Raw genomic sequence first — 25,789 nt, 5'->3', positions numbered from 1 at the left:
TAAGTGTTTCTGGTCCATATTAGAAAGCAAAACACATCTAATTCAGATAGCTGAATTCCCTATGTTGTCCACAAAACGTGTTATGACACTTTTTGGTGAAATGTGTTCACTTTAGCATCAATAATGTTGGAATATCCTCAATAATAAGCATTAATTTTGGCTCAAATTTGCCATAGTGCTGGTTTAAATGATTCTATGCATAAATCCTGAGACCATGGTCAGAGTTTACCTTCTCTTTATGACCATGAACTACAGCATCAAAAAATGCACCTTTAAGTGAAAATATGAGTCATTTTTATGTTAAATGTACTTTCAATTTTACCTTACGTAGTAAGAGGGAGAGGAGTGACAGCTAAACATGAGCATCGTAGTCCACGTCTGAGTCACTTTATTCAAATCATGCAATAATGTATGAGTCTTGTCTCCTGCTGACCCCACTCTACTGCAACATGTACCCCCAGCACATATTAACGTGCATCTACTGTGATGAAATGTGTGATGTGTTTGTTTGCACTGAAAGAACAAGGACACAAATTCAAGAAGAAATTTTTTTTATATTTCAAAAAGAATCTAGAAACATAATGAAAAAAAAACACTGGGTCTGAACATCCAGACAATTGAGATCCAAAAATACATTTTCTTAGGAAATATTAATTATATACAAAACATAAAAATTTATATTTTAGTTTGGGTCCTCAGAGTAGTCCCATTTTTTTTATATTTTATTAATAAAAATAAACTTTTAAATATTTAATCCACCCATAACTTCTACTGAGGCAGTTTTAACATTGAAATCAAACAAGATTTCAAACAACTTAATCCATTTTGCATTTGCATGCAACGACAACTGTACACCCCAAGTCTTGAACTTGCATAAAAAACAAAAGGCCAAAAAGTCTATGATGATTTAAACTTTAAGCACGAGAGCTCTGCAGCTGTGCGAGTCTCTGCTTTAAAAGTTCACTTTTCCTCCTCAGCTGTTCTTTAACTGAGAGAAGTCTCTGTTCGTCTGACTGCATGCTGTAAATGCACTCTGTAGCCTTCTTCAGGATCACCACTTTGGCTGCCTTTTCGTTGTTGGCCACGTCAGGGATCTCATCCCGCAGGGCGAAGAAGCTCAACTTGAGCTCGTTCCTCCTCTGGCGCTCCAGAACGTTATGAGTCCTTCTCTTGTCATAGTCCTCCGTATCAGACGTCCTTGGGCTTGTACACTTGCGGTTGGTGCTGATCTGTTTGAGGACCCTGCTGGGACCGCCACTTCCACTGGTGCTGCTGGTCTCCAGCTTCAGCCTCTTGACAGCCGGCTGCTCGTGCCTCATGGATGGATGGGCGGCGTAATTATGCTGGTGGGTGGAGACGTGGCACCTCTTCAGCACGAGTGGGCTGGGGTGCCTGGTCTCTGCTGGGCTGGGGTCGCACCGCTTCACCGCCTGCCTCTTCTCCACTGTGACCACGTCAATCTCCTCCTCTTCCTCCTGGTCCTCCTCTTCTTCCTCCTCATCATCGTCGTCATCATCATCTCCATCCTCATCTTCTGCAACACAAAAATCAAAAATCAAATCACACTCTGATTCAGCATCAAGGTTGCAATTCGTTCACACTGCATGCTGGCAGAGGGAAGGGAGGGGGTATGATCTCTCCTTCCACATCAGTTGATGGCTTAACATTGCAGCCAATACCACAGCAGTCTACAACATGTCCATCTCCTGCCTGGAAATCTGACAGCAAATCACAATAATTTAAACTGAGTTGGCATCGTTTTAGTCTAAATAGTGGTTACAATCTTTGCAAACTCAGCAGAGGGATATTCCTAATTGCACAGAGGGGTGTGACTGAGTGAATGAGTGCATATGCACAGCTTACCTGAGTCACTACAGCTGCTGCTACTGCTGCCGCTGTTCGGTGGCGTGTCCAGTCCCAAATCCTTACTAGGCGGCGTCCCTGAGTTCTGCTTGGGCGTTTCTGCTATCGGGTACGGGAAAACCACAGATGGATCAATGCACTCCGAAGCGGAGGTGTTCAGGTCTTGCAGGTAGCTGCTGTTCAGCCTCCACGCAGCTGCCCCGGCGGGCTCCGCGCAGTCACCGACCGCAGACTCCTTCCTCGCAGCGTGCAGGGAGGCGAGCCGCTCGGAGACCACCTTCTCCAGCTTGGCCGCCGCTGAGAAGCCGCTCCACATGCAGTCCTGGATGATGATGGACTTGAGGAAGGTCTGGGAGTAGTCTGCGTCGCAGATGATGCTCTGGTTGACCGCGTCGTCACCCAGGAACTCAGTCACCATCTCCAGCTGATCCGCCGTGGAGGGGAAGAGGCTTGACAGGGACGGCCGGCGGCTAGGTGAAAGTGGAGGGGTCGGGAGAAGTTCAAATTTCTTCCAGATGTCCTCGCTCGGTGCCGGAGGCTGAAGCTGCTGAGGGTAGAAATCCTCCTCTTCGTTGTCATAGTAGAAATACGGTTGAAGAGAGTCGTAGTCGTAGTCATAGTTTTTACTCGTCAAACTTGAATTCAGCGGCATTTTGTCTGTCTTTTTTTCCTTATTGTGAAGCTGGTTGAAAGAAAAAAAAATATTAGATGTTGATTTAATTCACAAAAAAGGTCTGCAGGTTCAAAGCAGCTGCTTGGCACTGATCCTGCTCTGCAACATTAAGTGTAAGCAACATCACATGGGTCACTCCAAAACATCGACTGTCTTTTGCACGCTTTGCATAGATGCACCAGTGTTGCAGCAGCAGGTGCTTAACTGGGAAACTGATAGTAAATTAAGCGCAAGAACGGAACCCCCACCTTCACTTAACTGCTACTGACGATAAACTTATATATTTTTGACTAAACTGTCGTGGGAAGGTGACGTGCAAGCGTCCAGAAACCCACTCCCATCCCTTAACGTTAACGTTACCTTTTAGATTTTAAACTGTCGGCGGAAGAAGACGGGGCGAAATCGACCCAAAAGGCGCAAAAAAGGGCTGGGAAGTTATTCCAATACGAAAGTAACATTAAATCCCTCCAATCCTTCGTTTTCAGTGAGGCTGTGTGAAGTATGCATGGGAAGTTGAAGGGCTGCACGAGCGACGCACAGTCTGTCATCAGCAGCGTAGAATCACAGCTGAGAGCTCCGCCGGCTGCAATAAAAACAGGCGCAGCACTCCTCCACTCCACTGATGTATCCTTCCGATCGTTTTCCCGCGAAACACTCTCCGGCATTGAACATCTAACACCTCAAATTAATGTTCTGCTTTTATCACCAGAAATAATCCACACAAAACATAAAGGTTGATTTAAACTCGAAACACGTGGTTTCATTAGTATATTTATTTACAAAATTATGTATTTTCTCTTTATGATAGGTCTATTTCGGTGGTGAGGAAGTGGGAGGGGCCATAGTAGAGTAGAGCTTCAATTGACGGGAGACAGTTCTCTTAATATATCCATGGAGGCAGGCAGAAAATACTAATCTATGTAGTAGTAGGAGATAATTAGGATGAGTTATGTCGCTACTATCCCGCCTAAAATATCACCAAACATTTCAAACTGTCTCATGAAGTCTGCTGCACATTTCTCTCTCATCGTTATCAATAAATACGTGAGATGTACTGCCTAAAAGTTGATTAATTTACCTGCTTTTGCACAAACCACAATTTAGCTTCTTTTTTTTTAAACCCAATTGTTAAGCGAATGTCTGCAGAAATGCAATACAAAAAAATAATGCAACGCAAAGGGGCACAGGTGCAGGAGCGTACCTCGATCTGTCGGCACTGACAGCTCTGACTGAAATAGATGAATTCAACAAGCAGACACACTAAAAAAAAAATGAGGTTTGTGGGGTAATGTATTTAAATTAACATGCACCAATAAGAAATCGAGTGTGTGTGTGTTTGATTCTGACAATGTAATGCAGCTCGGGTTTTGAGCCTGGGCAGATTGGCACAAATTAACTACAGGAAGGAAGCAATTAAAGGAATTAGCTGGGTACCGCAGTTGAATTGAGGTGTCCTCCTCTGCTGTGATGGGGAAGGGGGGATTAAACCTAAACGGACTTGGAGCGCCCTCTGCTGGTCAAAGTGCTCTGGGAGTGGGCAGCAGCCAGGTAGGTGCAGGGTCAAACCATGGAGGTGAACATAAACTCCACAAACCACTATCCATGAACTGAGGGATTATTGACTTTAAGTAGATTAAAGAAATATTGTTGGGTGTAACACTATAAATGGCTCAAACATTATAGTAGTGTGTTAATGGAGCTTTTTATTCGGATTAATGGTCATGGGACAAACTGATGTTTGTCTGTGCTTTTATTCTGTTTATGTTTTTAGGTCTCAACCATAAGATTTGAATTTTGTGAACTTCTAACTAAGACTAAGTGAGATTTTCTTATTAGTATAAGGAGTGTCCACAAGCTCACTGAGGGATATGTGGTACACTAACGCTTATGGGCACATAAGTGTCAGAGGAAAAAAATAAATCAATAGCCGGGCGGGCAAATGAAGGGGAACGGAGAGAAGGAGACAAGAGGAGAGGAGAGGAGAGAGATTTCTCTTGTTATTAAGTCCAGAGGAAGTAGAAAAGAAACCCCAAACTAACATAACACTATCTCCTATCCTCTGTACTCATTCCTTCATCATTTCCCTCCCTTCTCTCCTTTCCTCACTCTGGGATGCTGTGTGGAGGATAGGGATCATAACCGCCAGACTCATGTGTTGTGGTCATTGTGTTTATCGGCTCCGGATGTTTCTTGTGTTACTGTGTTTTCAGAGCGTCTGGAGACACAGAGGGTAGCTTTGAGACTGGCTGGCATCATTTCCTCTGATAAGTGGAGACTGAATGTGCTTGGGAGAAGTTTGATTGTGTTTTTTTTTCTCTCAGTAAAACTGGTTCTACCACTTTTGATTGACATGGTATACAGTAAAGTGCAGAAGTTTTATAAAAAAAAAAAGACTAAATATTTTCCTTCAAGGGCAGAAATATCCAGCTATTGGCAAATTAAAAGTGCTATTTAAGTGCTGTATCAATCTATATTATAAGGATCAAAGTCAGTCATTAAGGTGGGTTCACAGTGTTCATTTCTCACACTGCAATCATTCTGAGCAGAAATTGACCCAAACAATTCAGCAGAATGAGTTCAGTAACCAAATCCTTCTGCTAATACTGGTGAGATAACCCCATCATAGCAGTAAAACAACCACATTGTACCATCAATGCAAGACAGTTATAGCTTATTTCACACTCAAAGGAAATTCAAATTGCTTTTATAGAAAAGATGTTAAATAATGAATAAATAAGAAATACTATACTAAATAGTGTTTTAACCAAAATAAAAGGATGAACTGAGAAAGTATTAACAGAGAGTGGAAGATGAAAGGGAAAAGTTGAAGAGATTTGTGATGTCTTGCTGTAATTAAAATAATTCCAGACTGGGAAAGATGTAGGATTGTTGATGTTTTCTTTATCGATTAATCAGTTGATTATATTTTCAATTAATCAAACATTTGTTTAGTCTAAAGAATGTTACAGGAGAATGAAAAATGTCCATCATAATTTCCCAGCGCACAAAGTGATGTTTTCATCTTGTTTGTTTTTTCCAACCAACAGTTTACACAGATGTTCAGTTTTCAATTATATAAAACAGAGAAGAATTATCACACTTGAGAAGCTGTACACCGTCTCAAACGATGAATCTATAATCAAAATGGTGATTAAGTTTCTGAGGATTGACTCATTGATGAAGGAACACATCAAAATGTATGCACATCTAGTGGCCTCTAAAACAATCTAGTGTCCACAGCATGTACACTACTTTTTGCAAAACAAATCCCACAAAGCAATATACAGTAGTCTTTGATAAATAAAAACAGTTGGTTATGACACTACTTCTCCAATGATGGTGCAAAAATAATCAACTGTAGAGTGTAGGGAATGGTCAAAGAGAAAAATGAGAAAATGACACCAAAGTCACATTCAAACAGAAACCAAAACTCTAGATAGATAGAAGATAACTTTATTCATCCCCATGGGGAAATTTGAGTGTCCAGCAGGTCACACATAAACACACATTCCTATACAACACACAGTTCCCCATAATTAATAAATAAATAAATACAATGCAAATGCATACACAAGAGAGTTAAAAACAGAATAAGAGCAGCATAATTATATTATATTTGGGTTAGGGGTCATAACATTCAAAGTGAAAGCAAAACCTAACTGTATTCTTACAGAAAAGCTAGTTTACTCAATTAATAAACAAAATAATCCCCTATTTTACAAATATTTAACACCCAATATATGAAAGTTTTGCCTGAGGAAGACAGTGTGTACAGTGGATATATTCAGACGCGTAGCACAACATTCTGAATACTGTACAGCCATTCTATATGGGCCCCTGCATCCATGGCTATTCATTCCAGTATCTTCGTGGCTTCTTCTTACATAAGGCCCCAACTGTTGCCTTTCCTTTTGAATCCTTTCTGAACTTCCCTAATTTTTTACCATAAACCCAACGTCCTGTGCTCTGTGGCCTCAAATTTACAGCTTATTCAGCATACTACGAACTCTGCTATGTCGGTTGTTTCCTCTTCTGTGTCTAGTACGTGTTAGCATCAGTCATGTGGCAGCATGTTCCTGCACCGAAATTCATTCATACATTGAAAGAACACATCAGCACACCCATGTAAGATTATTGGAGTGTGTGCTGTTTCTCATACAGTTCAGCATGCTGCGTCTGTATGAGGCAGGAAATCAATATCTGTTCAGGTTAGTTGCTGAGAGGACGATCTAAGACGACCCAACTAAGCAGTCAACAATGAGAGCATGGCAGATCTGTCAGACTACTCCAGAGCTAATTGTGTCATTAATTATTAACAGTGACAATAGGTAGTTATTGACAAAGCCTGTAACAGCTACAGTTTTTCCTGCATTGCCTCTTACTTATTGACCCTTACATTGTTTTTCTTTAATGGGGCCTCCATCATAGCTTTTCACATGTTTGTACTCGTGTAACCGGTGCAACAATGAACATTTCAATATTGCAACTTAAACCTGCAGTGTGTTTATAGTAATAGACAGTTTGGTATTTTGTCTCTTTGGGTGTCCTAGAAGATTTCCTGCCAAGTCTAAGACAAATAAATGAGAGATAGCAGATATGACAGATAAGTATTTATTGTAATAGGAATCCAAACAATTGTTCTTTATTATCATCAAATGTATATTCCTTTTCCTACATGTTTTAAACATATACACACACATATATATATATATATATATATATATATATATATATATATATATATATACTTGTTTAATATACAAACAAGTACAGGACAGTTTTGAAGTTTAAGGCAAAATTGATTGTGCTTACCGTAGTAATGACAAAATATCAGAAAACCTCTTTATTGTAACCCTACTTCAAATAATTTTGTGTCTGTTATAAATAAATAATACTTTCTGATAGATAGTTGTATTTGCATCTTTACTACAAAAAAATATTTGTCTTACTTTTGACTGATGTTACATGTGATGTAAATATATATACATACACATCAGATGAAATGTATTTATTTATTACTTTCTATAGAAATGGTGGTATAACACAAATAAAAATAGAAAATGCTTTTTAAACCTCAGCAATGTTAAGGCGCAAACAACTTGAAACCATTTTTAGTTCCCTTAATAGTTCCTTTTACTGAATGATAGATACAATAGAAAGTAAATATAGAAAATATAGTATTTGCATCGTTAGTACAAAGATCATTGGGTTTTACTGCCTTCCTTGATTGATGGTTGTTTATGGGGGTTCAGGTGTGCTCTGTAGAGAGGTGCAAGTCAGGTTATAGGGCAGCGTTAGTTATTGGGGTGAAGAAGCCAGCTGTCTGGTTTTGAGATAAAAAAAAATCACAAACCCAGACATCCTCATTTTTCTGTTTTTGATTTGGGGTCCAGAGCCAAAAGTCAGGAGATGATGACACTCCATCGAAATACCTGAAGGACAGAAGAGATAGAAAGGTACATAAACATGAGGGCGGATGTTTTAAGAGCACCCATCCTATTCAGAGGGTATATTCTTCTGAATGTGATGTGTTGTTGTTTGTATTATTTGGTTTCTTATGTGCTCCAACACAGTGCCAAATGATGCTCCAAATTCTGCAAACAACATAAATCAGCTGTGAGGAAAAAAAAACCTGGAAAGTGATCAACTTGTAAAGGAGAGACAAACTCCAGATTGTTTACCCACGTCTCAACATCTGCTAGTTCCCTTCTCTCTGCAGTTTAGTACATCTCTAACATGCAGTGATATGCTCCGCCCGTGATAACTCAGCATCAGCTGCTTTATTTGATTTTAAATTTAAACATTTTGCGGGAGTTGGAAAAATCTGTCACAGCAAGGAAGATTCCACTCCCTGAAATGCAGCTCATCTGTGTGTTTGAAAGCCACGTTTTTCAAACTGCACTTTTCTTTTCACACGTGATTAGATGACACTGGTAGAAAAGTTTTGCATATTATTGAGCAGTGCAATATCATTTAAGAAACAACTGATCACATTTATATCACTTAATTCACGTTGAGAGACATCACGGGGGCATCTTAACTGATATTGTTTCCAAGCATAAAGGTCGCAACAGAAACAGAAAGTCCCTACAAGAGCATAAGGAGGGGATCTATTGGGACACTGATAAATCATCAGGTCACATCAGTGCTGAATGAAATATCAAATGATAGTTACGAGGATGAGGTTATAGTGTCCACTTTGTGGAGGGTGGGTATGAGGGTCCCCTAAAAAGCCACTAGAGGGCGTGTTGTGTCACCTGAAAACCTACATAAAAATACCTACATAACAAAAAATAATGTTATGTATTTTATTTCATTTCATCTAAATTTTTAATTTATAAAGCTGCCTTGCCTACATTTGTCATCCATCAGTTAGTAAATATAAATCCTACTTATATTACATCACAACAGTAGTGTACTGTTTGTAGTTTTGCACTGCACAGTTATTAATAGTTAGTAACTAATGGTCTAATGCCAATTTCTTTTTTGAAATTCTCCATAATTTTCAAATACATTTCTTAAAACCAATTAAAATTATTGTGAAAGTTTAGTAAACTTTAATAACTCCCTGCATTTAGATTTATAATATCTGGGTATACTGTAAATATTTACAGTAGCTGCAACGTATGTTATGCATGCTAAATGTTTTGCTACCCTGGAACCTCATAAAAAGAAGGTTCCCTACTGCCAAAGAAAACACACACACACACACACACACACACACACACACACACACACACACACACACACACACACACACACACACACACACACACACACACACACACACACACACACACACACACACACACACACACACACACACACACACACACACATACACATACACATACAACAGAATAAATGTTGCAGAGGGTTTTTATGATCTGGGAAACTTGTAAACATGATCTAAGTCATTGAAAATGAATACTAAAATGAACCTGTTAATGCCAATACCAGTGATCTTGAGTCACCGTTGGATATACACTGATTGCACGAAACACTGATTGCACTAAACACATTTCTGGACATAAAAACCTGCTAGTCAATGATTGACTTTTAAAAGAAATCCGCAAAGTCCTCTATTATTGAGAACCCCATAAAAAAATAGCACTAATGCAATCCTGACATGATAAAGGAATTATATTGTAGCTTTAGGATTTAACACACAAAGTGTATGTGTAGGTTCAAGCTCTTTAGTAAACATCTGACTTTAGTTACAGCTGCAGAGTAAAGGCATGTCTGCCAGTACAAGGCTGTGTCAACTGTTACAATCAGGCACCAAGCAGACACATAAACAACTTTTGGCTAAAGATTACTCAGGTTCCAGACTTTACTCAGTTTTTACAACAGAAGCATGTTTCCATTTCACTAAACTGCAAACATACCATAGTAGCTATCTGTGTGAAAGGGAGACTGTAGAATGACAATGTGCCTTTCAGGTCTGACATTCATGGCTAAATGAGCATTCTTCAGCATTCTTCTAATGTTGAAAACTTCAGTAGCCTAAGTAAGATACTGTAAACTGACCTTGAGTAAAGTTTTTTTTAGTCAAACTACTGTTTCCAAGCTAAGAAATTATCTTGTATGCACAAACAAAACTATGCAAATTGAAATGTGTATATCTTTAACAATTAAATCATCCATTCTAGCATCAGTATCAGGTTTAATGCCAAGTAAGTTTTTTTTATGTACTTACAAGGAATGGTTTGTTGACTTTCCAGGTTGATTAAAAGTCTAAATGGCCAAGCTGACATTTTATCACAGAATCTGGTCAAATACATGTGTGACAGAAAGATGCTTACAGGTAAGGAGAAATGTAGCCTACCTAATTTCGTTTTGCCGTGTCGTGATGTTTATGCTTATCTATACTGTTGTTGTTCTTTTCTCAAATTTGATGTGTTGTTAAGTATTTGCAATAAAAATCATTAAAATGTCATATTGAAACACATTGTTTTTCCACCAGGGGTCAGGTTTTCACTAGATATTGCCATATCAGGGCTTGTTTATTCTAAATATAATTGCTGTCCTTAAGAGGGGTACAATGTAAACAAAACAACATCAAAATAATACTTGTATTATGGGACCAAACTATCTTTCTGTGTGAAGATACATTTGTAACATGTAGGTCTATGAGGGTTTTCGACCATGCAAATCTCAGTTTCATTCAATCTTTGTACCAGAATCCAGTTAAATTGTCCCCAATTTTTGGTGTAAATAAAAAAATAATATCCCCACCCCATAAGGGATGTTTATTCACCATGACATGCCAGTTAAATCAATAGCCTGCCTAGTCAGAACATTATGTGCTGCTTTAAGGTAAACACATTATGCAGTCCTGTGTGTACAGGCAGCAATAATAAAAGCGAGGTTTACTTGCTGATGATGTCACGGCCGGGATGCCTGGCACACGTGCAGGCAGCAGTTGGTTCCAGCCACGGGGAGGGTCGTCAACAACGGAACTGCGTAGCACAGGCGCAGTCAAATGCGTAACGTTAACTAGAAAACTAATCCAACCAGATTCGGATTATTGCTTAAATCCAAACCTCTACCGTCGGATACCGTGGGACGCTTCCTCTCTCAAATTCGGCGCTGTTTTGATGTCACCTTGCGTTTCCCCCCACCCCCTTGATGATGATTTGCGAGGAAGATGCGCCTGTCTGAAATTTCCGTTGACCTTCTCCTCAGCTCAGCAGCATCGAAGTATTGTGTGAAGCGCTGCCGCTACAGGAGCGCCCCGGCTCCTGCCGCTGCCTCACTTAACCTCCCTTTTCTCGCTAGAAATACAGGTGCTTTGACTGCCTTCTAGCCGCTAGCTCTTTGATTTCCTTTTTAATCAATCAAGACCGAGGCAGATGCCCCTCGCTCTGTCATCCCGGCTTCTACTATGGTGGATTTTCCATCTCTCAGTCCTTACTGGCCTCTCATCCGCTTTCTGGTGCCTTTGGCGATCACCAATGTTGCCATCGACCTCGGGGAACAGGTAACGTTGTCGTTGTTGTTTTGCTAGCGGTGTTTTTCGCTCAATAATGGCAAGCTCAAGACCGTAGCTTTGGCTTTTGCTAGCAGCGGCTAAGGGTTTTAAGGTTTTTTTTTATTCCGCCGCCGGGAGAATAAGGTTTAAGTGTGTCCACCGCTGCTGTTGCCGAGCAGCAGTTTTGAAGCGCCAGAGCACACTGACACCGTTTGTCCGACTTACACTGAACCTTATTTTGTCAGTTTAAAGACGCTTGGCTTGTGTTGTAGCTAGAGCTAATTTAGCTGGCAGGCTGAGAGGCACCGTGAAGACATCCATTAGGTTTGTATATACATTATTCAGGAGGAGAGGGAGGCCCTTGTTTATTCTGAGGAGATGTTTTCGTCACTTCTGTCTTCAGATGCATTGGGCTAACGTTACTGCGGATTTTATTTATTATCCAGCCTGTCTTAAAAAAGCAGCACACTACCTGCCTGCGATTTGACATTTGATAAATCAGAATCAAGGCCTGTTTGTAGATCATGGCGGATCATGTATACAGATTAAACGCACGCCCTGGCATTTGATTTTCTTTAACGTTAGCTGCATAGACAGTATATAAGGTTAGCTGTCATATTTTCCTTCTTGGTCATTTCCTGTCCTTTCTCAGCAACATGACTGGTCTGGTGGCTGCCCACTCCAAAGACACTTTAAGCACATAGTGTGAGATTACCAAAAAACCCGCATTGTTGCTAGGAGATGTTAGGATTAGCTTATGTAATGTCTCTGTTAGCTGGTATAAATAGCACATAGTCCTGGAAAGGAAAGGGCAGCAGTAGTAGTGGTGGTTCTGAATGGAAATAATTCTTGAATACAGTGTTGTGGGTGTTTCCTGTGTAGAAATGATGGTAACGGAATGCTTTGCACTAGTCAAAGGTCTCATGTTTTATTGTGTCTGTAAAGCACATGCAAGTATTCATTTTAATGCAGGGCTGTTGTGAAGTACCATCTGGTCAGAGATAAAGTTAGGGTAAGTCATGGTCACGTGGGCTGGTCACACTGCCACACTGAACTTCTCTCCTCCCCCCCCCCCCCCCCCCCTCATGTGCTGTCTCATTCCCCTGATACCTCACCCTCTCCACACCAACCCCACAATATCTTTTCCAGGCCCTCAACAGGGGCATAGCCACAGTCAAAGAGGACGCAATTGAAATGCTGGCCAGCTATGGGCTGGCCTACTCCCTGATGAAGTTCTTCACCGGACCCATGAGCGACTTCAAGAATGTTGGTTTGGTGTTTGTCAACAGCAAGAGGGACCGGAGGAAGGCTGTGTTCTGCATGGTGACGGCCGGGGTCATCGCGTTCGTCCTTCACATCTTGATAGGTGTGTGTTTAAGGATTGTTTGTGCACATGGGATAACATGCTGTGCTTAAACCGCATCCTGTGAAAGTGTGGTTTTTGGTATTTGTGGCGAACCTTAAATTGTATTATGGTAGCACCCTCTGACAGCTTTCTTTCTGGGGAAGATCACAATCTTCTGCTGCTCAAAACAATAAAAATAGAGTAGAAATTATCTGCTTAACCTCTACTCACCTGTAGTTTTCTCTTTTTCCCTCTATAGCTTACACGGATTTAGGATACTACATCATTAATAAGCTCCACCATGTGGACGAATCTGTGGGGCACAAGACAAGAAAGGCGTTCTTATACCTGGCTGCATTTCCTTTGTTGGATGCAATGGTGAGTGTGCAGTATAGCAGTATTATTCTACATTAATAGTCAAGCATTTTGTCACGCAATCATGGATTTAAACTGACCTAGAAATTGTTGGTTTTTAATCTTCTGTCCATGCTGGCTCCAAGTGATAGTGTTTTCCCTGCTTCAAAGTTTAGCTTTCTTCCATTATATATATATATAGCCTGTCATCCAGCTGTGGTTGAAAAAAAAAAAATGGCCAAAATAGTCTTTGTTTTTAGTTTAAAGCTTGGTGTCTTGGGATAACACTTCTGTCCATTGCTCTGTTTTGAAGGCGTGGATTCATGCAGGGATACTTCTCAAGCACAAGTACAGCGTCATAGTAGGCTCAGCCTCAATATCTGATGTTGTGGCCCAGGTAATGAGATCCATCACTTTTTTATTTTTTATTTAATGCAGCATTAATAGTTGGAAGAAAGTTTTGTAGTTGATTTTTGATGTTTATCTTCACTGTTCTTTCCTGCAGATTGTGTTCGTGGCCATTCTCCTCCACAGTAACCTAGAATGTGTGGAGCCTTTACTTATCCCGATCCTTTCCCTGTATATGGGTGCCTTGGTCCGTTTCACCATTGTCGGTATGGGTTACTACTGTAAAATTCACGACAACATCCCAGACTCCAGTGGACTTGATGTGGGCGTAAGTGCTACCTTTTTTATTGTTGAACTTGTTAGTTATTGTTAAAGTTTTCCTCTGTAAGGAAAAATATGTCAGAAATAAATAAGGGGTATGGACCTGAACTAAAGGCACAATTGAGTTAGTTGAATTTTGTAATAATAGGTTTTGAATCTCGTCTTTTTTTCTAAAACTAGTGATTTTTTTGGGGATATGTCTTGATCCCTGCAGGGCGATGCCACTATCAAAAAGATGCTGATTTTCTGGTGGCCCCTGGCCCTCATCCTGGCCACTCAGCGTATCAGCCGACCCATCGTCAACCTCTTTGTGTCTCGCGACCTCAAGGGGACCTCTGATGCCACAGAGGTGTGTATATCAGGAATTCGATTCGCCAAACATATCTGAGCTACTCCTCTAGAAAGCATTTTCCTATCATTCTTTACATTGACTGTCATGTATGATTAGGAATACATCATGTTATGTCATTTGCATTTAATCTGGATGTTATTAATAAAGCTGCCACAAATTACTTGATAGTAATACTAGTATAATTACAGACTGTTGTTCGACATCAGACTTTATAGCTTTTTGAAGCCACTGGACTCATTTTTCCCTCAAGTTATTGCAGATGAAAAGCCAAATGCTAACAAACTCCATCTGGAGCTTTCTGGCTTACAGCAACCCTAACTTCTAGAGACAATACAGAAAGCTGTTTACCAGAATGAACTGGAAATCATTGACAACACTGACTGCCAGTGGTTTAGGTGATTCACCACGTTCATGTGGAACTCAGGGCATAATTGCACTGAGTGAAAACAATCCTACATGGTCCTACTGTTCCTGTGTGAAGCCTGACAATGCCCGTTGTTGTTTGGGACACAATGACAAGCTCAAGGCTGTTATCCAATCATAAACTTGTGAAAAGCTGCACGCCGCTGGGAAAGTGAGAGACACGTGTTGCTTTCCTATCTGCTATTGTTAGATACCGGTCATTCATTTAGCAGTGTGTGCTGCGTGTGGTATTTTGAACATTAAAGTGTTGGCGTGCTGATGACTTATAGCTGCCTGTCGTTGTCATTCCAGGCTGTGGCTGTCCTCACGGCCACATACCCTGTGGGTCACATGCCCTACGGTTGGTTAACCGAACTGAGAGCAGTGTACCCTGCCTTTGACAAGGTAATCCAAACTCCCATTACTAGTGTTTGTTGCTGTGGTAACAGTTTATCGTTTACACCACTAATATTGCTCTCTTATTAACAGAACAATCCCAGCAACAAGATGAACGCCGGCACCCCTGTCACCAAGTCCCATATCAAAAAGTTTACATCCTGCTGTGTAGCTCTGTCACTCACGGTAAGATGTTTTTTTTCAGGCACTTAATTTGACTCTTATGATATAGCATGAATTAGCTCAGAAAGAAGGTGAGGTTAACAGTTTGTTTTAATGGTCTGTGTGGAAACAGTCCTGAACGTCTGGCTGGAATTTGAGGAAAATTGAATGCGGTTTGGAGGTGAAACAATGAATCAAATGACAGAAAATTAATCAGCAACAATTTTGAAAAATCAATCCATGGTTTTAGTCCATTATTAAAGAAAACTGGCAACATTTTTGGCTTTTTTTAGATTTGAGCATTAACATTGAAATGCGACCAAAATTTGTAAGGGTGCGACTAAGATTTTTCCTAGGTCGCACCGGTGCACCTAACGTCCTCGCATCCGCTGCCTCTCCACTAACGAAGCGATGTCGTTTCTATCGATATGGTTTAATGTTGCGTTACATGACCCATTCCTTCTGGAAAGCCGTGCCTGTGTTTGGATCTCTCCTCCGCGCAGCCCCGCCCCCATTCACTCACACACCGGCCGGTGTTCTGACGATCTATGCTGCCTTGTCGAAAAATGCTACCGTAGCGTAAATCGATAGTAGAGTCTATCGAGTCGCGCTGCCCTATCGAAATGTGCTTCCTTATGTGATATATTTGCCTGCATATTTCCAAATGTGCAGGCAGGCTGAATTCCATAGAGGTATAACTCTAACAGTATTGACATCTTATGTTTATTTGAGAATATTTTGATACTCCATTATATCTTTATTGAATATTTCAGTGGTAGCATATTCTGATAGACAAATATACCCTATCAAATAATGCTCCCCCAACAGAATCATTATATATTGCACCACTACTCACTCCATGTGCACTGTCGGGAGATAAGGAGCATATTTTGATAGTCTATTAAATTATATTTATTGAATATTTCAGTGGTAGCGTATTCTGATAGACAAATATACCCTATCAAAAGGTACAATGAATAAATTATTTATTAGATATTACTCTATTAACCACAGTATCGGCCGTATGTCCGACCACAAGGTTGCATAGATTTATGGGCGGGGAATCAGACCATGCTTGTGGGTCGTGCGCATGCGCAGAACCGCTAAGTAGCACATCTCGATAGGTAGCATAAATCGACAGAACACCGGCTCACCTGCAACATCGAGAGGCACAGCGCCGCTGGTCCAAATTCCCGACATTTTTCTACAGTTTTAATTGTTATTAACACAGCTGTATATTGTTAAGTATGAGAGGGAAACCTGTATCGGTACCAGTGTTTCCGCTGGTAACTCTCTGTTATTGCGGCTGCCACGGCGAAAAACACAGAAGTTATTAAATGCAACTTCAGTTGGTTGAGTAATAGCGTGTAAGACGGAGCCTGCTGGATCATAGTTCATAAAAATGCAGCGCAGGGACGATACAGACATTTCATAGCCTACACAAGACGGGTGTAACGCCGCTAATTAGTCAGCCGTCACTCTCTGAGTAGCCTAGCATACGCTTCAGTCCATCGCACTCCCTCGGTCTTTCGGTCGTTCTTTTTTTTTTTTCTAAAGATTTCGGCCTTTATTTTGATAGGAAAGCTGAAGACATGAAAGGGGAGAAGGGGGGGGATGACGACATGTAGGAAAGGGCCGCAGGTCGGAGTCAAACCTCTATATTTACCAACTGAGCTATCCGGGCGTCCTCTTTCTCTTTTAATCAGTCTGTTATTGTTGTTGAAAGCTTATGAAGGAGCTTTCTCATATATATATATATATATATATATATATATATATATATATATATATCTCGATTATAAAAAATTAACTAATTAATTGCACAATTTGCTGTAATTAATCGCGATTAATCGCTTTTTAAAATTGAGACTGAAGCTTGTAATAATGGATATTTAAATGCTAAATCATTTAACTTTGCAAATATGAAGAAAAACAAAAAAGAGAGCAGATTTTTGTCACTGTCCCCGGCTGCTGTCGCCTGCTCTCGTCTACTTTACAGGCGAGGCGCAGTTCATCTCCAAAGAGCCTATGTTCAGTCGCCGGCAGGGCAGTCGGGACTCACCCGGAAATGGCGAGTGGAATGAGTGTGACTAGAGTCTCTCAAAATATGACGAAAATCTTCTAAACTGACCTTTGTTGAGCTGAAATGAAGACGGATTCAGCAACTGCATCACGGCCTTTTTCTCGCTTAAAATGTTTTCAGAAACCTGTTTCAGTGAACTATTTTAGTACAATATGAGATCGTATTCTGAACGGCCGCCATGACAGTTTGGCTCTCACTATCCGGAGAAAACAAACCCATGTGACGCGTTCGTCCAATCAGCTGCCGGTTTTCATTACTTGGGCAACAATACAGATTAGCGCCGCCTGCTGTTATGTAGACGTATTACGTTTCTCAGCCACCACATGAATTAAACAAACACAGCTGCGTTAATTTCGTAAATTTTTTTTAACGAGTTAAATATTAAAAAATTAACGCGTTAATTTTGACAGCCCTAATTTTATATATATATATATATATATATATATATATATATATATATATATATATATATATATATATATATATATATATATATATATATATATATATACCAATTAAATCCAATTAAAAATACCAATTAAAATAAGCCAAATGTATTCAGGTTTCCCCTTCATTCAGACAGCCAGACACTAATAACGTTAAGACACTACTTGCCTTGCTGGTGTGACGGTGTGGCTACGGGAGGACTTGATGGGGAGAGGGCGGCCGAGCAGGATGGTAAATCGTCACTTGTAACCGCGTTACTTAAAATGTCCTCCTCCTGCTCCTTGGAGTGTTTTTGTTGAATTTAGATGAAAACAAGCTGCTTTGCTTCGCTTTGCGTTTCATATTAGCTAGCTAATAGCTACACTCTGTGTCTGTCTCATTGAGCTTGCTTGAAAAGCTTGCGCACAAACGTCATTCATTTCATTGGATCACTTGCTGGTGACGACGCAGCCTGTGGGCAGGCGGGTAGAAGCCGCTGATTGGCTGAGAAGCTTTCACTCAAAGCTTTCCTCAGGCTGCTTATTGGATGAACTGCTAGATGGGTCAAAATGGGGCGGGCCCGAACCTAAAATGACCAATGGTAGCACAGCGGATGGTGGCAGGGCGTTCTGAACTCTATGGGAAACTCACTTGATTCCTCCACCTGTTCCACTGTTAAAAATAGCGGCGCAACGTGGTGGGCGTTATCCTGGTAATTTCTCTGCGTGAGAAATACAAGGTGTGGCGTGTGAGCGTGTGAACGGGTTGAAATGCGTGTGTGAGAGCCCTGCTTTCATTTACATGTGTTGCAGCTGTATATTTTCAAACTGGTAAAGGAAACCCTGTCTTTGCATTTTATTTTAATTACAATCTGTTTTAATAAAAGAGCTTGTGAAAAGTGGCTTTGACTTAAAACTGAACATTTAGCCCACTTTGTAAAAAAATACAGAGCTATATATCGTGTATCGCCATTCAGCGTTACGGCGATGCGAGGAAAAATTTGGGTGCACCTAAATTTTGTGCTGGTGCACCTAAATAAAAAAAGTTAGGCGCACCAGTGCAACCAAGGCCAAAAGTTAGTGTGGAGCCCTGCCTGGTAGTTGATACAGATAGCACGAAGTTCCAGTATTTACTTTCATAATAGGCAGTCCTACATTGCAGTGTATTTGTGTATGCACATGCTGATAAAAAAAGATTAAAACACCACCAGCAGGCAAAACATACCATCTCTGCTATGTTTACCTTTTTCTAATCCTGCTGTATCACAGCTTAAAAGATACAGAGTGTAGTCAGGGTTCACTCCCATGATTGACAGAACCAGTCCAGTGTTATGCAGAAACAAGTTTGACACTGCTTTTGCAAAGCTCGCCAAAGGCAATTCCCAATGCCAAAGATTTTCCACTAAATCGTTTCTGAACTCGAAAAACAAAGGCAAAACTCAGGAGTTCTAGAAAAGATCCGACATTTAAGTTATTTATGCCTATACAGCTGTACACTAAAGTTCAAAGGGATAGAGGTTCACGGCTTGGATGCATGTCGATCTTTTCCTTTGCCGTGCTGTCGTGGTTTCAGGTTGCAGAGAGAGGGAGACAAATTAGGGTGGGATTTGTGAAGAGGCTAAGGGGCTTTTGTTTCCCCCATAACACTCCCACCCAAGCTTTAAGAGCTTAATGAAATAGGCATTCACGTAAAACATATCAGTTAACACATTCCAAAAGCCCCTCGCAGGTGTACTTTTAAGCAATGAGTGCTGCAGCCACACTATGTACGCTGCTGCTCAGTGTTTTTGTTTTTCAGAAAAGTGTTTGAATAATAATGCCAACAGATCCGCAAAAACTCTGAATGATCCAGGCTATTATATTATAGGCTTTGTATTTGCCCTCTACTTGATGTTAAAACAATGAAGTGATCTTCTGTAAAGTAAAAAGGAGCAGTTAGTTGTCGTAACAGCCCGGAGAAGAAAAACAGGAAGTTTGTGGCCAAGGTTGGGTCTTTTAGGAGGAGGAGGAGGAGGAGGAGGAAGAGAGTGGCACACCAGATGTGGAATCCTAGAGCTGTAAACATGTACAGTATGTGGGTGTGTGTGCTTGACACAGCACAACAGGCAGATGGGTATGTTCTGTAGCAGTGTTGTTGTAAAATACAAGCTGACAGCCCTCATGTCAAGACTTGTTCTGATTACGCATGAAGGAAGACAACAGAATGAAAAACAGCTGAGGAGGCAGGCGAAAGTATATTTGAGAAAGGAACGGCGTAATGTTCTGTAACAAATAATTTAATCTTATGAAAACAGACTTGTGTTTAGGATGTCGAGGCAGTGAGTGTGAAGAAACCGCAGCTGATTCAGGGGAGACGGCGGTTTAACTTTAGCCAAACAAATTTGTGATAATGATAGATGGTAAGGCGATACCAACAGAAATCTATTTTGGTTCAAGGGATCAAAAACCACATCAATGGCTTTTCTGCACAATTCATAATTTCCTACTACATGTCTAATTCTTTTAGAAGAGTGAGATGGTGAAATGTTTATGGGATTACTCTGGGCAGGTTTTGTTTCAGTTTATTCAAAATATTGTAGAGCTTTCATCTTGTACTGTGTGTCATACATTCTCTTACATGTCTTATATTTTCTCTTCATTTTCTGTTGAGAAAAAATAAGAGAAGTCAACTCCAGATGCACAAAACGTTCTTAGCCATCCAAATCTGCCCTTACCCAAGTGTGCTGAATGATCAATCATAATTGTTTGTTAGCATAGGTAACGCCCCCCTAAACATTATATAAGAGTTGGTGTTGTGCTGTGTGCAAATGCTCTGGCCCATGCCCAAGAATTTGAGAGATGCCACCAAACAGGCTGTAAAAAGAAAAACCTTAGCAGTTGTGAAATCGACGTACTGTTAAACTTAAAGTAAACATGCAGTTTTCCAGAGTGTAAGTACAGTAGAAACGCAGCTTAAACATAATCATCTAATATATAGAATATCATTTAAATTTCATTATATGATATTCATGCATTTTTTTTTTTTTTTTTTTTTTTATGTTCCTGAAATTATGTTTCCTAGCGTTGAACAATTCATTTGTGGACTGTGAGAACTTATCTTGGTAGTGCTTTCAACCACTCGTAAAATTAAGAACACAAAAATAGAACAAATCCTGGATACAAACAAAAATAAGGACATTTGTCTGTATATTGTTTGCTGCATGAGGCTGAATGTCAGCAGCATAAGATACATTTATTATTATTTTTATTTATTTATGCATTTGGCAGATGCTTTTTGTCCATAGCAACATCCAATTTATTCTTAGAGCAATTGAGTTCAATGTGGTTTTCTATCATACGTTTTGAGGTAACATTCAGTATGTTTACATGCACACCAATATTCCACTATTATTGCGAATATGACCATATCCCGAATTTGATACAGGTCACTAGGGCTGAACAATTTTGGAAAATAATGTAATTTTTTCACCAATATTGCAATTGCGATTTAATAAGCAATCTTTTTTTAAGCTCTTTGTCTTCTGTATTATTCATATTATTATAAGACAAGCAAAATATCATTGTATAGTATGAATAACACAAGATTAGATAGATTAAACAAACTGTTCTTTCCTGGAGGCCAGGCCTGTATGTGATGATGAAATTAGGTGATGCATGAATTCATATGAATGACATCTTTTATTTAACTACTTCAGTCATAGTAGTATACTGAGCACTGACCAAGCCTTGTGTAAACATTCATATGAAAGTCAGAAACAAATCACACAAACTAAAGTGCAGATTGCAGAAATATAAAAACAAATATGTGGCTTTACCACAATTAGTAGTATTAGATTATTGAATTATTATTTACTATAATAAACATATGTAAACATGTGGATTGCACTTTTTAAACACTGTTGTTGAACTTTACTAGACAGTTAAATAAGTAAGCCTTTGCAATTAGGAAATCGCATTTTAACATATCGCGAGATTATTGCAAATGCGATTAATTGTTCAGCCCTACAGGTCACATAAACAGCATATTCTGAATAAGGCCTTTTATTCCCCGAATATAGCATTTTCCGATTAAGAGTGTGGAATTCTGGTATTATTCAAGTTTTAGAAGCATTGTTTGGACATGTATGCGCATTCGGAATATGCGTCTCAATCGGGGTTTTCACCACAGGCTTATGATCAGCTCTGTGCGTTGCTATGGTTTCTGTACAAAAACCAACCAGCCAACAGTTTGCAAGACTGGAGACATAACCCCGATAAGAAGGAGAAACACAACTACTTTTAAACATTATCAAAGACTTGGATATGTGTGGCCGGGTTGGCTCAGTTGATAGAGCAGGCGCACATTTACATAGGTTCATGCCTCAATGCAGAGGTCCAGGGTTCGAGTCCAACCTGTGATGATTTCCTGCATGTCTTCCCCCTCTCTCTCCCCTTTCTCACCCAGCTGTCCTGTCCATTAAAGGCGGAAAAGCCCCAAAAAATAATCTTAACCCTTGTGTTGTCTTCGGGTCACATTGACCCGTTTTCAATTTTTGTTTGATATCAGAAAATATGGGACATAGAAATAAGCGCTGAAAATGTGTAGAAGAAAAATTGAACAATTTAAAACGTTGGAAAAAGCGAAAAAAAAAGTGAAGATGAGACCTCAGGGTTTCTTTTGCTGACTGCAGTAACTTCTGCTCAACTAGGTTATCCTGACGGAGGAAATCTGAGACTGAGACGGGATGTAGAACTTTGCATAGGAAAGGTAGTAGCGAGACCAGCCTAAAGTTTTCAACCTAAAATGGGTTTAGGATTGGCTTTTTCAACTGCTGTTGGAGAGTAAATAAAAAATACACACATTTTTTGACCACAGCTGATTGCATGATATTCAAATTAGGAATGGTTTTAATAGAGGGGATAATTTGGGTGAATTTCCATCTGTCGTAAATTAGAAAGCCTGTCTCACCTCCTCGTCCAGATGCCCAAGCAGAAAGCATGATTGGTGGAAAGCGGAAAAGCTGGAGTTGTAGTATTTTCTGGAAGTATCCAGGTTTCAGTGTGCCAAAGTATATAATATGTGTCTGGACAGCAAAGATGGGTATTAAATAAGCTTCATCGACAGCGGCCTGGCAGTTCCACTGGTGCTTGTTGGGACTGAAAACAGAATTCTTTATGTTCAGATCAGACAGGTTTAAACTTATGTTTAACACTCCCTAAAGTGCTTAGAATACAGTAATGGCTTTGAGATGCTTTGGTAATGTTGCACGGGCCTCTGCAACTGCTTCTAGAAACAATAATATTGTGTAGCCATGTGTTTGCTCACTCGGGTGTTTTCTGTGAGCTTCAAAGGCCCACATTCAATCCGAAACCCCTCGAGTTAATGAACTAATGAAATCTAATGAGGCGTGCCGGGCGACTCTATTGTGGCGCAGCGAACGCAGAAATAAATTTTGCTTTTGTTCATTTTGTGTCCAGCTTTGCTTTGTGGTGTTTTGGACTCCGAACATATCCGAGAAGATCCTGGTTGATGTCATTGGAGTGGAGTACGCTTTCGCTGAGCTGTGTGTGGTCCCGCTCAAAATTTTCTCCTTTTTTCCCGTGCCAGGTAAGACACTAGATTAGATGTTTCAGCTGCATTTTCCTTCCTGCTGTGGTTTTAGCCCGGGCGTAGCTCGGACCAGTGGGGTGATGTTTCCACTTTGTGTGTTTGCAGTGACGGTTCGGGCTCATTTGACTGGATGGCTCATGACCCTGAAAAAGACCTTTGTGCTGGCCCCCAGCTCGGTTCTCCGCATCATTGTCCTCATCACCAGTCTAGTTGTGCTGCCTTATATGGGGTAAGTCAACACTTCAGAGAACAACGTCAGGGTCACACAGGTCAGCACTGTGACTCAGGCTTACTGTGGCATTTCATACGGTATTGTGTGTTATTCTGGTAAAATGTTCTTCTTTCTTTTTTACCCCCTGACAAGATCAAACAGGAGAATGATTCACTTCCACACTTCTACTAAAATAATCCTTTTGTATTTCAGGGTTCACGGGGCCACGCTCGGGGTTGGTTCCCTTCTGGCCGGCTTCATAGGGGAGTCGACAATGGTTGCCATAGCAGCGTGCTATGTTTATCGACAACAGGTGAGCACACTTGGGTTGAGGTCACTGCAAACATGAGAGTACACACCTTTATTCTGTACTTTCTGCAAAATCCATCAGCAACCATGTTCATGTTTAACCAGGTGTGTCCTTCACTTATGGCTTATGGCCGTCCTGTTTAGTCTGAATAGAGATGTAACTGAAACTAATCCATTATGAATACATGCAAGAAAAAATATAAAACCTTCCATTCAGGACAGCTATAATCTACAGTAAGCATTATGGGTGTGGATGCACTTATGGTAAAAAACGGGGACAATAACAGCAATCAAATTAGTGCGAGTCAGCGTTTAAGTGAAAAGTGTTTGATTACAATATAAATAAAAAGGTTCACAAAAAGGTGGAGGAGGATGGGACCTGGAGGTTGTGCCAAACAAATGGAATTGATAACAACTAGGCCAAACTCATCTCTAACAAAACCTAGCCTGCTTATCTAAAAAAGGTACTTCACAAATGCATGTACAGGGCTGACACTGACCACTAGACCTGGTGTATCTAGGCCAAGTTCAACAGAGTAAAAAAAATGTAAAGGGTACCACCCTCCCAACTAACTTACAGTCCTCAACCTCACACCCCTTATTTTTTTTTTTTTACCATGTTCAAAGTTTCACCACAAAGCAACCTAAGCTCAGGCAGCAGGAAGATCAGACAGAGTGTGAACTCCTCAGGTGTGCTGTTTTGATTGAGGGCCCCGAATGTTAATTGGCCTGTTTCAGGAAGGAGGTTTAAAGGTTCCATGGCATGGAAATTTCACTTTGAGGTTTTTTAACATTAATATGAGTTATAATACATCCTAGGCCTACTACTTCCATTCTGAGGCTGCAGCACCATCATTAACATAATTATAATTCATAATCTTTTATTTCAAAGGGTTTACATCATTCACCTGCAATACTGTGAACTCCTTTTAATGGCTCTTACTGGTTTGTGTCCTGTACAGTGGCTTTACTAAAAATCGATTGACATTCAAATCGCGATTCAAGTTCTACCGATTTCAAAATCGATTCATATTTGAAAGTTATTTTTAAATTGTATACTCAGCAAAAAAAGAAACGTCCTGTCATTTTCAACTGCTTTTATATTTTAAGCAAACTTAACATATGCAAATATTTGCATGAACATTAAAAGATTTAACAGCTAAGACATAAAGTGAACAATTTTCACAGACATGTGACTAACAGAAATGGAATAATGTGTCCCTAAACAAAAGGGGGGGGTCAAAATCAAAAGTAGCCCTCAGTATCTGGTGCACCAGCTGCATTAAGTACTGCAGCTCCTCCTCATGGACTGCACCAGACTGGCCAGTTCTTGCGGTTGTTGTTGCCATCCTGTACCTGTCCCACAGCTGTGATATTGGGATGTACCGATCCTATGCAGGTGTTGTTACACGTGGTCTGCCACTGCGAAGACTATCAGCTGTGCTTCCTGTCTCCCTGTAGCGCTGTCTTAGGCGTCACACAGTAGGGACATTGCAATGTATTGCTCTGGCCACATCTGCTGTCCTCATGTCTCCTTGCACCATGCCTAAGGCACGTTCACGCAGATTAGCAGGGACCCTGGGCGTCTTTCTTTTGGTGTTTTTCAGAATCAGTTTAAGGTCTCTTTTACTTTCCTGATTTTCTTTTAACTGCGACCTTAATTAACTACCGCCTGCAAGCGGTTATTGTCTTTTTGACCGTTCAACAGGTGCATGTTCGTTATTTGTTTATGGTTCATTGAACAAGCATGGAAAACATTGTTTAAACCCTTTACAATTAAGATCTCTAACGTTATCTTAAAGTATCTTTAAAATACAGTGTCCTGAAAAAGGGGCGTTTCTTTTTTTGCTGAGTTTGTCTACTGCAATCAGAGGAAAAGTAACTACATATTTTTTTTTTTTTTTTTTTTTTTTTTTGAAAATCGAGAATAATTTTTTAATCGAATCTTGAGCATGAAAATCTATATTGAATCGTGCACCCG

General features: G+C 40.2%; 2 protein-coding genes across 6 annotated transcripts in view; one reads left to right on the top strand and one right to left on the bottom strand.

Annotated features, from left to right (window-relative positions):
- Window positions 1-534: 534 nt before the first annotated feature.
- myca (MYC proto-oncogene, bHLH transcription factor a) lies at window positions 535-3,823 on the bottom strand. 3 transcript variants are annotated; one of them, XM_028569296.1, is made up of 3 exons: window positions 3,738-3,823; window positions 1,864-2,545; window positions 535-1,534 (listed from the first exon to the last, which is right to left on the bottom strand). In XM_028569296.1, exons 2-3 carry the CDS (start codon window positions 2,513-2,515, stop codon window positions 915-917), a joined length of 1,272 nt encoding a protein of 423 aa, XP_028425097.1. In that variant the 5' UTR covers window positions 2,516-2,545; window positions 3,738-3,823; the 3' UTR covers window positions 535-914. The 3 variants fall into 3 exon arrangements, with proteins under 3 accessions (XP_028425097.1, XP_028425098.1, XP_028425096.1); XM_028569297.1 differs by lacking the exon at window positions 3,738-3,823 and adding an exon at window positions 2,897-3,173 and having other exon boundaries at window positions 535-1,531; XM_028569295.1 differs by lacking the exon at window positions 3,738-3,823 and adding an exon at window positions 2,897-3,172.
- Window positions 3,824-10,939: 7,116 nt separating this feature from the next.
- Window positions 10,940-25,789, top strand: part of ankha (ANKH inorganic pyrophosphate transport regulator a) — a 16,760-nt gene continuing 1,910 nt past the window's right edge. For 2 of the 3 annotated variants that reach the window (XM_028569802.1, XM_028569803.1), the window contains exons 1-11: window positions 10,940-11,519; window positions 12,660-12,876; window positions 13,115-13,233; window positions 13,523-13,606; window positions 13,715-13,885; window positions 14,093-14,227; window positions 14,945-15,037; window positions 15,122-15,214; window positions 23,156-23,285; window positions 23,394-23,517; window positions 23,713-23,812. In XM_028569802.1, the coding sequence (XP_028425603.1) occupies window positions 11,424-11,519; window positions 12,660-12,876; window positions 13,115-13,233; window positions 13,523-13,606; window positions 13,715-13,885; window positions 14,093-14,227; window positions 14,945-15,037; window positions 15,122-15,214; window positions 23,156-23,285; window positions 23,394-23,517; window positions 23,713-23,812 (1,362 nt within the window). In that variant the 5' untranslated portion in view covers window positions 10,940-11,423. Of the gene's footprint in view, window positions 11,520-11,539; window positions 11,835-12,659; window positions 12,877-13,114; window positions 13,234-13,522; window positions 13,607-13,714; window positions 13,886-14,092; window positions 14,228-14,944; window positions 15,038-15,121; window positions 15,215-23,155; window positions 23,286-23,393; window positions 23,518-23,712; window positions 23,813-25,789 lie in introns of those variants that run through there. The other variant, XM_028569804.1, reaches the window with a different exon arrangement.

Source organism: Perca flavescens, chromosome 22, assembly GCF_004354835.1.
Source record: "Perca flavescens isolate YP-PL-M2 chromosome 22, PFLA_1.0, whole genome shotgun sequence".
NCBI classification, from domain to species: domain Eukaryota; kingdom Metazoa; phylum Chordata; class Actinopteri; order Perciformes; family Percidae; genus Perca; species Perca flavescens.
The sequence above is the reverse complement of the archived record's forward strand: the minus strand, read 5'-3'. Positions and strand labels throughout refer to the sequence as shown.